The 18874-nt window shown below is 33.5% G+C and overlaps 2 protein-coding genes across 5 annotated transcripts; one reads left to right on the plus strand and one right to left on the minus strand.

Moving 5' to 3' along the window:
- Nucleotides 1-2247: 2247 nt before the first annotated feature.
- LOC129314679 (uncharacterized) lies at nt 2248-3604 on the plus strand. Its single transcript, XM_054958188.1, has 4 exons — nt 2248-2697; nt 3023-3133; nt 3248-3328; nt 3407-3604. Exons 1-4 carry the CDS (start codon nt 2620-2622, stop codon nt 3479-3481), a joined length of 345 nt encoding a protein of 114 aa, XP_054814163.1. The 5' UTR covers nt 2248-2619; the 3' UTR covers nt 3482-3604.
- A 45-nt stretch (nt 3605-3649) lies between these two features.
- On the minus strand, nt 3650-17728 carry LOC129314643 (protein GLUTELIN PRECURSOR ACCUMULATION 3). Of its 4 annotated transcripts, none has more exons than XM_054958147.1 (16): nt 17601-17728; nt 17379-17476; nt 16478-16616; nt 16349-16377; nt 16107-16203; nt 15962-16017; nt 15756-15863; nt 14823-14879; nt 14237-14328; nt 10305-10389; nt 7667-7819; nt 7262-7362; nt 5831-5995; nt 5620-5732; nt 4041-4122; nt 3650-3929 (listed from the first exon to the last, which is right to left on the minus strand). In XM_054958147.1, exons 1-16 carry the CDS (start codon nt 17693-17695, stop codon nt 3873-3875), a joined length of 1527 nt encoding a protein of 508 aa, XP_054814122.1. In that variant the 5' UTR covers nt 17696-17728; the 3' UTR covers nt 3650-3872. The 4 variants fall into 4 exon arrangements, 3 of the variants coding, with proteins under 3 accessions (XP_054814122.1, XP_054814115.1, XP_054814106.1); XM_054958140.1 differs by having other exon boundaries at nt 5831-5992; nt 17568-17717; XM_054958131.1 differs by having other exon boundaries at nt 17568-17717.
- Between the last annotated feature and the right edge of the window lie 1146 nt (nt 17729-18874).

Raw genomic sequence — 18874 nt, forward strand, 5'->3', positions numbered from 1 at the left:
TCTAAAATTAGTTGCTATCTTTGTTCATATTACTTATAAAGTCTGAAATATCTATGCACTTTTTCTAACCTTAATCTCTTATCTACTATTTTCTTTTTCGAGATTCCATATATGCACAAATAAAGAGCCCTTTATTCTACTATTCTTCCATTTTTTCTAAGTTCTACTATCACAAGATGATGATATTAATGTAGATTCAAGGACTGCCTCACCTTCTTTGCCACCTCATACAAGCATCTATTTTCAACCTATTTACTGTGAATCTTTGTGATGACACTGTTTAAGCCACATGGAGAAGAAGGGATGTCTTTGTAAACAACATAAAATAAAGGATTTAGATTTGTCACATTAAATAAGTTTAGGGAGTGATTCACAAAAATGTAAAGTATAAGGACTAAAGAAAAAAATTGCCACAAAGTATGGGAATTACAACATTAACTTTTCCCATATTTTTAAAAGAAAAACATACTTTTTATCCTTATATTTTGCTCATGTTTTGCTATTGATCCCTATATTTTTTTTCCTATGTTTTAGGTCTCTAAAATTTCATTTTTCAATATTTTAGGTTCTAAATGAACAAAGTGTAGGGATGTTAGATAAATATAAAACACTGAAAAATAAAAGTGTAAAGACCCAAAACACCAAAAAAGTACAAAAACTTATAACAAACACAAGGAAAGGCAGGGAACCAAAAGGTATGTTTTTTTTATTTTAAATATCAAATTGACACTTAGTTCAAGGAGTTTTAATTTTCCTTAACTAAGGTTGTAAAATCTTTTAAATACAAAAAAATTATTTGTGTAATAGTTTTACACATGTATAATTTGATCTATCTTGATTTAAAATTAGTCAAGATCCTATATAAGTTTTAAAAATTAGTTTGATATTAAAAAAGTGTATAGATAATTTATTTTTATTGATACTTTAAAACTTCATTTTTTTTCCAGAACTTGTACCTACACAAATTCTTCACTTATAATATTTAAATCTAAAAGGTAGGGACTGAGGGAGTTGTTTTTTTTTCAAATGAAGGATAGAATGGTAATTTAACAAGAAAAGCTAATGTTGAAAAAGTTTTTTGCGATTGAAGTATAATTATCTTTTTCATTGGGACATCTATTCAGTGCATTATTCTATTTCAGTCCCCAGTTTGGATGTCATGATGTCATCCTCCCCAGTTTGTAAAGTTTGCATTTTATTACATAAAGTAAAAGAAGCTATGTGAATAAATATTAGGAATGATTTAATAGAGAAACGATTAAGCAATTAACAGAATATTAGAAGTTTAAACTTTCAAGATTGATAAAAGAAATGAATGATTTCATATCTCATACTCTCTCCATTTTTTAATGTAGGAGTATTTTAACCAACACAATTTTAAAAAATTAGTTAATCAAAATAATTATGTCTCAAATTGAAATATTTGAACTAAAATGTCCTTGTAATTAATGTTTATTTTGTCCTCTAATTTAATGATACTATCCATTTATGAAAGACAACTTGAAAAAAATATAACTAGTATTTATTGAAATTTATAGTTTTGCTTGTAAGAAAAAATAAAGAATATAAAATAGTTTCCCTTATATTTAAAAATGGGTAATACATACTTTATTAACTTTAACGTTTGTGACTTGAGATTTTGTATGGAGTAACGGAAATTTAGTCATTTCACACATGAAGGTCCTTTGAACAAACTAAGTTTGAAAAAATAAAAAATCAAATAAATAAAATAATAATGAAGAAATTAATAGGAATATATTACTTCGAAAGTAGATATAGAAAAGCATGAAAGTGATATCACCAAACTTTACAAGGGAAAAAAAGTTTTACAGAAGCTTCTCTATGATATGATGAAATTCCTCTGTTGTGTAGAATGATATTGATAATGGTAAAGTAATAGACTTTACACAATCAATACATGCATGCCCTAAAAATCCGCTTGAACTCAAGTTGTTGAAGTATGATGATAATGAATGAATGCTATTAAATAGGTTATGTCACTTCTAAGGTGGACAAGGCACAAAGGTGAAAAGTTAGTCACAATTGTTACCTAAATTAACATATCCTTTTGCTTCAAGAAACAACAATATTTAGTCCCATGTAGCAACTTTATTCTGTCCATTATTTAACTTACTTAGGATTAAAGAGTAGAAGTCACTCTTAAGAAAAGCAAAGGTACTATGTCATGAGGTACATTTATCCAATGGCATGCCTTATATATAAAAACCTCACCTTTTTCTGCAAATGCAGTCTCAGATTAGTTTCAAATTCTCATCTGAAACCTTCACACACAGATTAGTGAGATCCTCTTGGATGCATTCAAAACTTCTATTAAGAAGAAACCAATGGGAATTTCTTTGCTTCTTTCAAAAGTCAAGGGAAAGCTAGTTTTGAAGTGAACGCAAAACAATTGCCAAGCTGAGACATAAAAATCAAAAGAAAGAGTTCTGGCTACCTAGTTTTGCAGACAGAGAAAGAGAGAATTTATAGGATGAAGAACATTGGAATGGTATCGGAAGCAGTGGGAGGCTATCAACAGAAGATTTAGAGGATGAGCAGATATCAAAGCTGGCCATTTCTACATTTCAAGCTAAAGAAGAAGAGATAGAGAGGAAGAAGATGGAGGTTAGAGAGAAAGTTGAACGTCAACTTGGTCGTGCTGAAGAAGAGACAAAACGTTTGGCTCATATTTGGGAAGTAAGTTTCATTCTAACTTCACAAAAACTTGCATGCTATTTGATTGTTAAATAAATTTGTTATATGATATAAGTATTTATTAATATCATAGTATTGAAATTTGGGTTAACCTAGCCAATTGAATTATTAAACTATTGAATCAATACATTGATCAATTCAATTAAAATTTTATTCATGATCGATCTGACCACAATTTCACTATATTTTTCACTATTGATCATTGAATGGTGTTTTAACTAATTCAATGATCATCCATTTTCTAGTACCTTGATCAACATAAAAGCGAATTGTGCTTGTTGTTTGCTAATGTCATTCAATCTTGAAGGAGCTTGAAGTGTTGGAAGATCCCTTGAGAAAGGAAGTAGCAATGGTACGTAAGAAAATTGATATAGCTAACAAAGACTTAAAGCCACTAGGACAGAGCTGCCAGAAAAAGGTACAAAAAATTATGAGCAAAAATTTTTATTTTATTTTTTCTTTTCGTTAAGTATTTGTTGTCGAAAATGAAAAGCAGTCAAAGTGGAATCTGAATTCTGGAATTGAATGATAGGAGAAAGAGTATAGAGAAGCCTTAGAAGCTTTCAATGAAAAGAATAAAGAGAAAGCTCATCTGATTACATCATTAATGGAGGTACACATTTAGGAGACTGGAACTCTATATCTTAATTTTAATTCTTGTTTTGACTTTGTCCGCTATTTTTTTTCCTAGCTGCTGACTGAGAGTGAAAGAATAAGGATGAAGAAGTTGGAGGAGCTGAGCAGGACCATGGAATCCATGAATTGAAACAAAACAATACTGTGGCTAATTTTTTTTCATATATTTGTCATTGCGCTTGCATTTATATTGTTCAAGAACTTTTATTTTCCTTTGATGTTAATAAAAGAGACGTTAGGTATTGCCAGAATCTTTTTCATACGCATCATAACTACATGTCAATGGGCAAAACCTTAATTAAATGTGGAACTGATCCTTTGATATGTAAATTTACATCCTTGATACAAATGACCATATATTTGGCCAGGTTTTAACAACATAAGTTGAGGTCTTAACAAAAGCCAATGTTCAGATTACACGTAAACTATACCAAAACTTACAGCGATTCTTGAATGGCTGTCTGAGAACCATCTTTCAAATTTAAATAAAATCAGACCAATATTAATCAGACAAGTCAAGTTCAAAGAGGCAGCTGCTTGTAACCTGCTAAGAGTTGTGGAACATCATCCATGCGTAACTGCAATGTGATAAAAAAGGAAATGAGAAAATCCAGTTTTCCACATTTGGAAAAGAAAAAGATGCCACAGGGAAAAACAAAATATCAAGTAAAAGAAGAAATGGGCGTAACCTGAGAAGCATCTTTGATATGATAAAATTGATATATCTTATGCCCATCTAGCCCAGGTTGTAGATCTGATCCGCTGCTTTCTCTATTTAGTTACAACCATAGGCAACATAAGGAAAAGGCATCAAGTTAAAAAGAAAAGCAAAATATCCATAAACTGGATCAGTAGAAATAGTAATCGGTGAAGTATACTATTCCAAACTTTATTGCATAAGACAGACTTAAATGTTTATGGACATCAAACTAATTTACTGATATAAAATATGTTCACTTGATATAGAAGTCCGAGTAAGCCATGCAGTTCCTTTTATTTATAAAAAATAAATAAATTGAAATGACAATATTAAAATCCTAGAATAAAAGATGAGCAGAAGAATGCTGTTAAACTCATTCCAATTTCTTATATGAGAGTGATGAGTTGCTAAGGAGTTTAATTAGTAATGATCAAGGGGATGATAATAAAATTAGGAACACAATAACAACAAGCCTTATCTTACTAAGTAGAGTAGGCTACATGGATTGAATGATGTTATTGTGATTTATCATTAATCAAGTTTTTAAGAATATTGTTAACCAAAAGGTCACGTTCAATAACTTTCATAAGCGTTCTCTATAATCTTCTTCTACCTCTCTTTACAAGACTTAAAGCTATCCATTCCACTATCCCACTCCTGCCTCCCATGACCTTCTTTGTACACGGCCAAACTATCTCAAACAATTTTTTACTATCTTCCCCACAATATGCAATTTAAATAAAACAAAAAAAGTTCCCACAACTTAGGAAACATTTGACCCCTAAAAAACTCTGACAATGACGTTTATTATCCTTTTTCATTGTCATACAAGGTCTCCTTCTTTTAGGTCAGATATACAAGAAGCATCTTCCCAAATCCAATGCCTTGCTGGAGGTGGAGGCATAGATGTCTCTTTCTCGATAAAATTAACTCGGTTTACCATATTACAGCTTCAAATTATGTGAGCCTATGACATCATGTACTACAAGCTCCTAAAATTAGAAGCAGTATATATCTTGGCTATAGCTGCCAACCAACAGAGTTTGTTTTCAACACAGCTAACAACTTCACCCAAATGGCATGGAAGCTAAGCCATCTATCAAGTCAACTATCAATTGATACAGGTAGATATATTACAGGATGACATAGCTTCTTTTATTCTATTGACAGCTACTACAGCCTTCTACTTAGATATCTAAGTTTCACTGTCTAAAAAGATCAGCTGAGTGAACAAAAATGTCCTGTAATCAATAATCCAAGAATTTCAGTAAATACTACAAAGCAACCTTCATGAAGCGTACAAAGTTGCAAAGTCAAACTAAGTAGGATGGTGAGATCAAAGTAAACAAACCTTCATGAAGCGTACAAGGTTGCAAAGTCAAACTAAGTAGGATGGTGAAATCAAAGTAAAAAATAAAACTGAAACATACATTCAAAGAATCAAGAACTGAGCTTGTTGACGAAATAAAGTTCTTCAAGCTTTGCATTTTGAAAAAAATATTGCAACTTGTACGATACATGTCAGCAGTAAGGGGGAAAGGCAAAGGGTACAAGGCTGTAATTCTTACAGATGGTGTCGGTAAATTAGACGTTGATAATCCCGAAGCAAAGGTCCAAGCTCCAAAAGTCTAACCAAATTTGGTTCAGACTTCTTCCAGTGGTCACGAAGTGCTTCAACTGCCTTTTTTTTTTTGGTCCCGGGGGGGGGGGGGGGAAGAAATACAATCTCAATCAGAATGAGTGAGACAACACAGCATGTGTGTGAAAAATGTATGTTACCTGTAAATTGCCAGAAACTTGTTCTCCAGCTAACGTTGATGCCAATTCAAGCAGTTCTCTATCTTCCAGCTCATCCACAATAGGAAGCCTAGAACGGGACATTGAAACTGATATGTCCAATCGTTTTTGCAACTCTGAGACAAAAGATTTCTCTTTTTGACTCTGCTGACAAAAGTAACAGTAGTAAACTAGTAAAGCCAGAAAGACAAACCCATGACAACAAAAGGTGAAAAGGGGATACATAACGGCATGGGTCCAAACTTGGCCTAAGCATGCATGAAATTTCCGGTTTCCAAAACTATTACCAAGAATTTTCGCCACTTTAATGCACCAGATTTATTCATACTGATCTCTCTCAAATTGTATAACTTAGATTATAAGAAGATATTAGGTCCATACACCGAATGAGTCTTTTGAGTTCACTCATTAAGTGATCTTTTATAGGAAAAATATTACTTCCAAAAAGGTTTAATCATACATAAGATAGTTAATCTTTTAAAAACATTCAAAGGTTATAAAATAATAAAGCCATGATGTTGTATAATATATAAAAAAAATCTTTATAAATCATATTTTCAAGTTATCAAACTTACAACATTGAAATAACCACCAAAAATAAAATATAAATAAATATTTAACCTTAATTAAGTATATAAAAACATGACACTGTTGGAAGAATTGATAGCAATTAGGGAAAAAATATTCAAATATCACAAGGATGTTGAACTTTCAACGGTCAAGTGAGATAGGACTATTCTCTATACTGAGGAAAAGAATAATAGATGCCTCTAATTTTCAATGTTGAGAGTGTTGGAAACAATTCTCCACTTGATTAGAAAAAGAAGATTATGCAGGATTCTTGCAGTCCAGTGAGTGTGATGTGACAGAAATAAGATCACTCGTGATGTAGGGGTGGTGGGGAGACTGAAAAATATCAGTTGGTCAATGGGGAAGTGTGTTGTAGACCGAAAGAGGATGGATAGTTGAACTTGGTACTTTGTGGTTATGTGGATTAGCCCATTTGGGGGACACATTCTGTCAGTCAAAAAGAACTGGCTGAAATCCGCAGAGGGCCCAAACTGTAAAGAATTATGTCACTATGGAACCTTTTTCTTTATGGCATAGAGTGATAAGAGTAAATATTGCGTTCATTAGCAAGTAGCAAATTCAAATATGGTGTTATCATAACAGTTTGGAACCTATAAATATAATTCCCCTTGTGGATTCACAAAAGAAGCTCCAATGAGCCAATGAGTCTAAATAGTTTTCTTTCTTTCTTTCTTTGTTTTTTTTTTTTTTTGAGGATTCCTTGTCCTCTCTTCTCTTCAATAAATTATTTTCTCTACATAAACTAAGTGTGAAGTTTCATTTTCAAACAGCATAACGAGGAGAGCTAGAGATGGGTGGTAAGAAAACAAGTTTGACAGGTACCTTGAATGAGGATTGAAAATCATCATTTGCCGATGCAGAATCCTTACTTTCAGGAACATTGTTGAGAGGAGATGCAGTTAATCTCTTAGTAATTGGATCCTCTGAGGAACAAGAAAAAAAGTGAGAGTTTAGGAAGTGGAATTCATGTTTAAATTAATTATTTACTAGTGGAGAATAGGAAGAGAACAACATCACTGTGCATGAAATCAGATCATTACAGCTAAGAAAAATTTCAGACTTCAAATTGAATCAAGAATTACTTATTTTTAATATAAAAAAAACCTGGAGTAAAATGGCTTTTTTTAATGAAAGAGCAAAATAGCATTTTAACTATAAAAAGTTATTATTGACCAAGAAAAACCTATAAATATAGATAAATTTGAAGCCAGGAATTACAATATTCACCTTGTGGAACCAACCACCATATATCACCATATGTTGATTTTCCATCAAAACCACCAAACAGCATATACCGTGAACCAATCAATATCATAGAATGATACGCTCGAGCAGGTGGCGGTTCACTGCCTGTAGGTAAGCGCTTCCACTGTGCTGAAACTGGATGCAACAGATAAACAAAATAAATTAGCATAAATATAATGAGTTTACAATTCCTTAAAAATGATTGTTGAACATGAGACTGTTAATATTATTAACACTTATACACCTCATACCGGGGTAAAAGCAACTCCTAAGGAATTGTTTTGGGAAGACTTGGAGAGATTGATTCAACGCATACTACAAAGTGAAAAGATCTTTATTGAAAAAGATTTTAATAATCATGTCAGGAGGGAGGCAGGTCATTATGTGAAGGTGTATGGTGGTTTTGGTTTCGGGGAGCTAAATAATGAAAGACAATCTATTCTTGATTTTTCTTTAGCATATAATTTCAAGATTGCCAACACTTGTTGCAAGAAGAGGGATGAATATCTCGTCATTTACAAAAGTGGAGCCTCAAAATCACAAATTGATTTCCTTTTGGTAAAGAACATGGATAGAAGACTCTGTAAAAATTATAAGGTAATTCCTAGAGATGTCATAATGACATAACATAAGGTCCTTGTCCTTGATGTGCATGTTACCAATAAAAATCAAAAGCTTTGACACGTGGTATCTTCGAGGATTAGGTGGTGGCAATTAAAAGGTGAAAAGCGGGAAAATTTCAAGTGAAATGTTTTAGCCGAAGGACTTTGGGAGTCTTAAGACAATGCTAGCATCTTGTGGAAGGATATGGCTAAGAAGGTAAGGAATGTTACTAAAGAATTTTTGGAAGAATCAAAAGGTTTTAGTCCAAGGGATAAGAAGTCTTGGGGGTGAAATGATAGTGTATAAGAAAAAGTCAAATATAAGAAAGAGTATTTTAGAGCCATCCACTTGTGCAAAAACGACGAAAATAAGGAAAGGTATTGTATGAATAAGAAGGAAACTAAGAAAGCTATGAGTGAAGCTTGTTTTAAAGCATTTGAAGAGTTTTACAATAGTTTTAGGACAAAGAATGGAGAACGAAAAATTTCTAAGATTGCTATGAGTAGAGAGAATATCAAGAGACCTAGAATAGGTAAGGTGCATAAAGGATGAAGAAGGAAGAGTTTTGGTCACAGAAGATGATATTAAAGATAAATGAGAAACCTACTTTTTCAAACATTTCAATGATGGAAGGGATTCATCTAGTAACTTGGAGGATTTAATAACTCGTAAAGGAAAACAAAATTTGTCATTTTATCAAAGGATACGCGATAATAACGTAAAGGAAGCTCTTAAAAAAATGACAAATGGTGAAGCCAATGATTTGATTGTATCCTTGTTGAAGTGTGGAAATGTCTAAGAAAAGAAGGGGTGCAATGGCTAACTAAATTATTTAATGAAATCTTACAGTTCAAGAAAATGCTTGAAGATTAAAGGACAAGTACCTTAGTTCTTATTTGCAAAAATAAAAGAGATATTCAAAATCATGCTAATTACAAAAGGATTAAACTTATAGTTATACAATGAAATTGTGGGAAAGGGTGATTGAACATAGGTTGAGATTAGAAACTGGTACTTTTGAAAATCAGTTGGACTTCATACCAAGTACGGCAACTACAAAAGCGATTTATCTATTAAGAGATTAATGGAAAAATATAGATGCAAAGGTAAAAATTTACACATGATTTTCATTGATTTGGAAAAAGTTTATGACCGTATACCGAGAGAACTACTTTGGAAAGCCTTGAAAAAGAAGAGAGTCCGGGTTGCCCATATTAAAGCTGTATAAGATGTGTATAAGAGGGCAACAACTAGTATAAAAACATCTGGCAATAAAACAAAGGACTTCCCTATAAGGATTGGACTACATTAGGAATCATGTTCGAGCCTTTATTTGTTTGACCTGATCCTGGATGTTTTGACTGAGCATATTCAATAGGTAATCTCCAAATGCATGTTTTTTGTGGATGATATAGTTCTTATAGTGAAGACAAGAAAAGAGATTAACCATAAATTTGAGTTATGGAGAAGGGCATTGAAGTCAAAAAGTCTCTGCCTGAGTACAAATAAAACAGAATATTTGTATAGTAAATTTGATAAGAGATTAGTCAATAGTAATTTGGAAATGAAATTGAGAGATCAGATTATACCTTAAGTGAAAAGGTTCAAATATTTAGAAGTACAATCATGTCACACATTATAAGTAAATCAGCTTTAAGTTGAACAAAGTTACTTAGGCAGAATTATTTTAATAGTTCTTAATTCATTAATTATGATCAATGCATCCTCTTCCTTTTCATTTTTTGTTTTATAACAAAAGATGTTTTATTGAAGAACGTGATGGAATTACAAATATGGGGGAATATAAGGTATCCTCCAAATAACAAACAATGAGAGGATAAAAAGGGGAGAAAAACAAACAGACTCAATAATGGCGCGAAGCTCTCAATCTCTTTGCACAATCAAAACAGAAACTCCATTTCATTTTTTTAAAAAAAAAATACAAACTCCCTCAATAAATAACCATATGCAGATTACAGAGAACCAACAAGTGGCAAGAACGACAGTGAGTTCTCACCTCTGTCCAAAATAATGCAATCGTTATAATAGATATCATATCGACTCAACCACCCACCAGTACCATGCCCTCCAAACATCAATAGCTGCAAACCGCCTCCCAAAATAAAATACATAAGATTTTAAATCAAACTGTTAATGGTATTAAATCTTCAGCACAAACAACAATTGGGGGAGAGGGATAAAACACCAAAATATCAGAGATAATTTTAAGGCAGCAGCAGCTATGCAATCAATGCAAGGGAGCAGTTTTTTTAAAAATTTACAACAACAACAACAACAACAACAAGCCTTTATCCCACTAGGTGGGGTCGGCTACATGGATTGCAAGACGCCATTGTGCTCTATCATTTATTAAGCTTTTAGAAATATTATTAATTAAGAGATCACGTTCAACAACTTCCAAGAGTGTTCTCTTAGGCCTTCCTCTACCTCTCTTAATCGGACTCAAAGTTATATGTTCCACTCTTCTCACTGGTGCCTCCCTTGGTCTTCTTTGTACATGCCCAAACCATCTCAACCGATTTTCTACCATTTTTTCCTCAATAGGTGCCACCCTCACTTTTTCGCGTATGTGCTCATTTCGAATTTTATCTTTACGTGTATGTCCGCACATCCATCGTAACATTCTCATCTCTGCTACTCCAACTTTATGCTCTTGCTGTCCCGTTAGAGCCCAGCATTCACTACTATATAACATTGCCGGTCTGATAGCAGTACGATAAAACTTTCCTTTAAGTTTATTAGGCACCTTACGGTCACAAATAACTCCTTTAGCTTTTCTCCAATTAAACCACCCAGCTTGAATTCTATGTGAAATATCTCCACTGATTTCGCCATCATTTTGAATAATGGCTCCCAAATATCTAAACTTTTCCACTTGAGGTATAATTTGATCTCCCAATTTCACTTCCAAATTATTTTCGAATAGTCCTTTACCAAATTTACAATATAAATATTCCGTCTTACTTCTACTCAGACGAAAACCTTTCGACTCCAATGTCCTCCTCCATAACTCAAGTTTGCAATTAACCTCTTCTCTTGTCTCTGCTATAAGAACTATATCATCCGCGAAGAGCATACATTTCGGGATTTCCTCTTGAATATGTTCCGTCAAAACATTTAAAATCAAGTTAAACAAATAAGGACTCAGAGATGATCCCTGATGTAGTCCAATCTTTATAGGAAAATCCTTTGTTTGACCACTAGGCGTTCTTATACTAGTTTTTACCCCCTCATACATATCTTGTATGGCTTTAATATAAGCAATCCGTACTCCCTTTTTTTCCAACGCTTTCCAAAGCACTTCTCTTGGTATACGGTCATAAGCTTTTTCCAAATCAATAAAAACCATGTGTAGATCTTTATCTTTACAACGATACTTTTCCATTAATCCCCTTAGTAGATAAATCGCCTCTGTAGTTGATCTACCTGGCATAAAACCAAATTGATTCTCAGAAATACTTGTCTCCAATCTCAACCTGTGCTCAATTACTTTCTCCCACAATTTCATTGTGTGGCTCATGAGTTTAATCCCTCTATAGTTAGTACAATTCTGAATATCTCCTTTATTTTTATAAATAGGAATTAATGTACTTCTCCTCCACTCATCAGGCATTTTCTTGGACCGTAAAATCACATTAAATAACTTAGTTAACCATCTCACCCCTTCTTCACCTAAACATTTCCACGCTTCAATAGATATACAATCAGGTCCGTTGGCTCTACCATTTGCCATTTTCTTAAGAGCTTCCTTTACCTCCTTATCACGTATTTTTCGATAGAATGACAAATTTTGTTCTCCTTCACCAGTTACTAAATCCTCCAAGTTACTAGATGAATCCTCTCCATCATTGAAAAGTTTAGAAAAATAAGTCTCCCATCTATTTTTAATTTCATCATCTGTAACTAAAATTCTTCCCTCTTCATCCTTAATACACCTTACCTGTTCTAGATCTCTTGATTTTCTTTCCCTACTCTTGGCAATCTTATAAATATTTTGCTCTCCTTCCTTCGTCTCAAGGTTCTTATAAAATTCTTCAAAAGCTTTAGAACGAGCTTCACCCACAGCTCTCTTAGTTTCCTTCTTAGCCATACGGTACCTCTCCCAATTTTCCTCATTGTTACACAAATGTATGGCTTTAAAACAGTTCTTCTTATACTTGATTTTGTCCTGTACACTATTATTCCACCACCAAGACTCCTTATCTCTCGGACCAGAACCTTTCGATTCTCCCAAAACTACTTTTGCAACCTCCCGTATCTTTTTAGCCATATCCTCCCATATAATGTTAGCACTTCCCTGAGAATCCCAAATTCCTTTATCCAAAAGATTTCGCTTGAAAATATCTTGCTTCTCACCTTTTAATTGCCACCACCTAATCCTTGGTGTTACTACTTGTCGACGTTTTTGGATTTTACTCATAATACACACATCAAGGACTAGGACCCTATGTTGTGTCGTTACAGCATCTCCGGGTATCACCTTACAATTTTTACAAAGTTTTCTATCTGTGTTCCTAACCAAAAGAAAATCAATCTGCGACCTTGAGGCTCCACTTTTGTAAGTGATGAGATGCTCATCTCTCTTCTTGAAACAAGTGTTGGCAATCTTAAAATCATACGCCAATGAGAAATCAAGAAGAGTTTGTCCTTTATTGTTTAGCTCTCCAAAACCAAAACCACCATGCACCCTCGCATACTGACCAGCTTCCCTCCCGACATGCCCATTAAAGTCTCCTCCAATAAAAATCTTTTCACTCTGTGGTATGTGTCGAATCAACCCCTCTAGATCCTCCCAAAATAATTCCTTAAGACTGGCTTCTGTCCCGACTTGCGGCGCATAAGCGCTAACAATATTAACAGTCTCACGTCCAATTATCATTTTTAAAGAAATAATTCTATCTCCAATTCTGCTAACTGCTACAACGTTCTTCTTCCACTCCTTATCTATAATGATGCCTACTCCATTGCGTGCACTTACTTTTCCTGTATACCAAAGTTTGAAACCTTGAATATCCTTAGCTTCTTCTCCACGCCATTTTGTTTCTTGCAAGCAAATGATATTGATTTTCCTTTGAATCATAACCCCTACAACCTCTACAGATTTACAATTTAATGTCCCAACATTCCAAGTACCAAATCTAATTTTGCTCTTATGGACTAACTTCTTTAGCCGCGTGCGTCCAGAATGACGCGGTAGCCCTTGCTCATTTAACACTACATCCGGGCGCCGATGCAGCGGCTCTAACTCACTTATCACTGTACTCGAGCCATGCAGCGCGTTACTTACGGGCAACGACCTAGCATTAACATTATAACGTCTATTGTCCATGTTCATGATAGATTCAACAAATTTTTACATTGGCTGTTGATGGCCTAACACAACCCTCCTCCTTTACCCGGGCTTGGGACCGGCTATAAACATAGGCGGAGTTTTTTTTTTTTCATTAAGATTAAATATTGATGTTCAAAATTCCAGTGAATAAATATAAATTACATTCTAATAAAATAAATTCAGTAAGATGCATCATTGGGTAAACTTAAGAACTGGACAAGGGTAAAATAATTCAAAAGGAAAAAAAAAGAAAAAGAAATAAAACTAAGACACATACACAGAAAAGAGAGATTAAACCCAAGAGTAAGAGCATATGGCAATCAACACCCCAGCACCACAAAAAGGCAACCCTATGCCTCAGGCATTAAACATCGTCCCACAGTTCTTGAATCACTTAACAATCCCTGACCCCAACCAACTTGCTTTTTGTTCAATGGAGTTACTGCACTAGCAAAGCTCCTTTGCAATAATGAAAATCATTTTCATTGTTCCACTTCATGCAAGAGTTGGAACAGCATAAAATTCCACATGTACAAGTAAAAGCAATTCAAAGACTAATCAAAACTGAAATAGAGGGATCTGGAGATTGTGTTTACATTGTATCTTCCAGGTGTAACTGTATGACCACAACGGGGAGAAGGAGCTTGACCTGGAAGCTTTAATTGAGTCCACCCAGGTGCTTCAATCTCTTCCTTCCACAACACATACAAACAATCAGTATGACTCTAATTGATTAAAACAGCCGCCAGAGCAAAATATCATGAACAGAATCATAATCATTCTTCAATGGACTTTTGAGGTATAAATGCAAAAAAGAAAAAAAAGAAAAAGTTTGTTTTTGAGGCAATATGGCAGAAAACCTTGCTGTTCTGTCACAATGTAGTCAAATCAAATTTAAGTGGTCAGAATATTAAAGACTGCGCAAAAGTATCCACTCTCTCCAATCTACCTCCCTCCCCCTCCCAAAACTATCCATAGGTTATGTCCAATTCACTTGTCGAGAAAAGAAGAAAGCAGCTAATATCATGCATTGATGTAACTTGAAAAGCCGTATATGCATCTAAAGAAATAGAAGACAGCAGAGGCAAAAGTTATCTCACAACTTGCAACCAGTAACTAAATAAACAGCTGCATGCATAACACACACAAAAATGGGGGAAAAGGTGAAGGTGGCATACAAACCTTCTTCAAAGAGGCCCTTCAAAGCCCATAAATCACCCATAATCGGTCCACCTCCACCTATTATGGTTGATAAAAACCACTAAGATCAGGCAATAACATCTTGAATTGAAGATATCCCATATGAAGTAAAGATACAACAGCAACAACTAAATATATTGGACTTATTTCAAATCAAATGACCCCTAATGCTAGGACTCTTATTTGGCAGTTGTCAAGTTAAGGGGTGAACTGTAAGATGTCCGTTAAGAGAAAAACCCAGGTGGAGAGTCTTTGACTGCAATAAACTTACCAGCTCAAAGCTGGAATCTCTTTGCTTCACTAATGAAATTGCTTTTGAAAGTTAACTTCAAATTTCTTTCTCTTCAATTGTACATCTTAGAAAGTATGTCTATTTAATTTGTTTTTGGTTATTTTATTTGTTTTAATTAAGGCTTCTCTGTTTTAGTTTGTTTGGATAATGCCTTTAGGCATTTGGGATTGCCTTAGGTATTCCGTATTAATTATGAAAAAAATTGATGCCTTTCATGAGAAATCTGTCTTTTCCTCTTATTTCTTGTATATGTACTCGATGCTATTCAATAAAACACGTTCAGAAGAAAGTTAAACCCTAAATTTCCATGGTAACTAACAAAGTAGTACAAGTGATGCAATTAATACGAATTGGCAGTCATTTAAGTATAGGGCATGCTATTTCGATATTGAAGATTGCTAACCAGCAAAATGAATTTAGAAAGAGTAAGCAGAAGCAACATCTGAGTAATGTGGAACAAAATAGGGAAATAATGACGTGATAAAGTACTCTGGAGTCCAGAGAAATAAGGCAGACTGATGGCTAAGTAAAGATTAAGTGACAAGAAGAACTTGGGTAAAAAAAAAAAAAAAAATCATTCATTGAACTCAGTTCCTATATGAAAAGAACCTACGCCACTTCACCTCTGCCACCATAAACAAGCAATCGTTTTTCAACCATTGTGGCGGTATGTCCACATCTAGGGGGTGGCAACGTTCCAGTAACTGAGAGCTCTGTCCATTCAAGTGATACTAGTATAGAAATAAGATCATGTTATTATATATTTTTTATCATATGGTAGACAAAATAAAAATTCAAGCGAGAAATTTAATAAGTTTCAGGAAAATACTTGTGTCCAAGACATACACATCTGACAACCATTTTTTCCCATCCCATCCACCATACCTGTTTCACATTGAATCAACCCTCAACCATTATATTGATTAAACCTACATAGGAATGGATAAAGTCAACTCAAACAAGACAAGTCTCACATGACAATTTTTCTGTTTCCAACCGATGAAGCTGCAGCAAAATCTCGTGGTGAAGGTAAGTCACCAAAACTAGTTAGTTCAGACCATTGCCATATGTCTGGAATAGCGTTATTTTTTCAAGCACCAATTGGCACCCAAGGAAAAAGAAAACAGGGAAGTGTTAAAGCTTCATAAGTCACAATCTCAGAACACCATAAGTAATCAGAAAACAAATGTTGAAACATTATACAAAAATTCCATACCAGTATCCAAGACCCAAAAGTCCCCCAACCTGTGAATTGAGTGGTTATGAGAAGCCAATTTTATGGAAATGTAAAGCAAACAAACAACAGGATGCAGATACACCAGACAAACATATGGACTGCACAAACCTTTTACCCCCAGACCGTCCACCAAAGATGAACATGTGACAATCAATAGAAACTGCTACATGGAATGCCCGAGGACTAGGGCCCACTTGACCATCCGACACACTTCCCGTGCACTCTGGTTGAAACCATTGCTTGGCCTCTGAATAATTAAATAAATAACATTGTCAAGTTTATTTCAATGCTCTGCTTCATTTTTTCTTATAGGTGCATGCTTCTTGGGAGTAGTTCATCAGCAGAAGTAAGAGGGTGGCACTGACACACTAGTGTGATATTATTCTTCCCACAAAACAGCTGTAAAAAATCGTAAATTTGGTGTGGAAAAAAACCATAAATTAAAAAAAAAAAAAAACTGACAGCTTATCTGTTAAATCATTATAATGTTTGCCTTCAATCAGAACATGCTCCAATGATGACATGGCCAACAGTTGCCAAACAACATGTTTTATATTTAGTAATAAGACGATACTAGCAGGTACCAGATATGGCAGAGGTCATAAAATTTTCCATTATTATTCAGCCAATGTGAATCATCAGTTATCTGATGGATGAACATTGGTTTGTAGTAGCACCGAGGAATCTAAAGGAAAGCCCAAAAAATGTCTTTATGCCAATTACGTGGAACCCAGGTCAGATATTAAAAATTTCGGCGGTGGAGAACATAGAATTTTTGAAAGATCAAACTTTTCAGCCAAATTACTTACCGAAGTACTTTATGCTGCAAATTCAGCATGCTCAATAATTTTGGAATCAATTGATTCAAAAGGGAAACCCCCAAAAGAGTAAATGCCTCATGCAATGTTCAAACCCTTTGAATCGATGCAAAGTTCGCATATGCTTAGCGAAATAGACAAAGAAAGGAAGGAAAAATAAACAGAATGCAAGAGGGTATAAAACAGAATACCAGCATCATAGACAACAATGTCGCTCAGAAACTTCTTATCCACTAGGCCGCCGAAGACGACGAACTTTGATTTGCCGATATTGACGGCGGAATGACCACTGAGAATGATGATAATTGAGTTCAAGTAAGACTAAAAAAATTAAAAAGAAGGGGGGGTGGGGAGACTGACAAACACACACACACACATACACAGAGAAACATAGAAGCCAAAAGCATTCTCGCCTGCGAGGCTGGGGAGGATTTCCGGCAAAATCAGAAGAAGTAGCTCGGACCCAGATGTGCATCTTCCCACGTAGCTCGATTCTCTCCCTCCTCATCAAACCGTCCAGGAGCAGGAAGTTCAAGTAATATTTGCGCTGCCGTCGTTTTTTTTTTTTGTTTTAAATTACAGCTAAGTAATTTATTATTAAAACCCCTTATAAAATTTATAAAATATTGTCAACTTTTAAATTGTGCATATTTATAATTTAACAATATACATTTACAATTTATTGCTATAAGTTATCATTTTTTAAGTTATAAATACACAAAATATAAATAATAATTTATAATAATAATTAAATAAATGAGATAAATTTAAGAGTTGGGAGTATTTTAAAAATTTTATAGAATCTTTTAATAATAAATCTTCTTTTTGTATAATTTTCCTCCTAGTTTTTCACTTTCTTGCTTGTTTGAACGAAGGAAGAGTTTGGAAAAAAAATAGAATGAAAAATAAAAGATAAATAATTTTTTTATCAAAAAGAAAAGTTTTATTTCTTCCGTTAAAAAATATAAGATATTTTAAATTAAATTTTACCTCAATAAAGTAGTTACCTACTTTCAAACTAACTCTATCTTTTCATATTTATTCCTATTAAATACCTTACAATAAATATAAAATTATTCATTAATAGGAACACTTTTAAAAATAAGACAATAATTACACCTCAAAATATTAAAAATGCCTTATATTTTTTTATCATCCAACTTCTTAAAAAATGCTTTACATTTTTCAATAGAGGGAGTATTTTTTTTATTTTCTCTCTTCCCTTTTTTTAAAATTTTATAAGAATAAATGGATAAATTATCCTTAAACTTTAAATCTAATAGTACTATAGACCATAAACTTATTTATTATACAAATTATTTCTCCATCTTTTAAAAAGGGTACAATTTGGCTCTTATTATTAATAAAAGTTAACTTTAACAAATGACAAAAAATGATCTAAAAAATTATGAAAGATGATAAAAAAAATTGATCCTTTAGTATAATTTTTTGAATCATTGTCTGTAATTTGTGAGTCTTTTATTGTAATTTTTTAATCTTTTTTATAATTTTTGAGGTTCTTTTTTATTATTTTTAGTCAATTAACTGTTAAATTTAACTTTTGTTAGGCAGGACCAGGTTACACCCTTTTCAAAAATTAAAGAACTACTTTACACAATAAATAAGTTTAAAGTTTATGGTGTTATTTGACAAAAAATTTAGAGATAATTTACTTATTTATTCTTGT

The sequence above is a fragment of the Prosopis cineraria genome, unplaced genomic scaffold (genome assembly GCF_029017545.1).
Source record: "Prosopis cineraria cultivar Desert tree isolate PC_DT_omini unplaced genomic scaffold, ASM2901754v1 PC1, whole genome shotgun sequence".
NCBI classification, from domain to species: Eukaryota; Viridiplantae; Streptophyta; class Magnoliopsida; order Fabales; family Fabaceae; genus Prosopis; species Prosopis cineraria.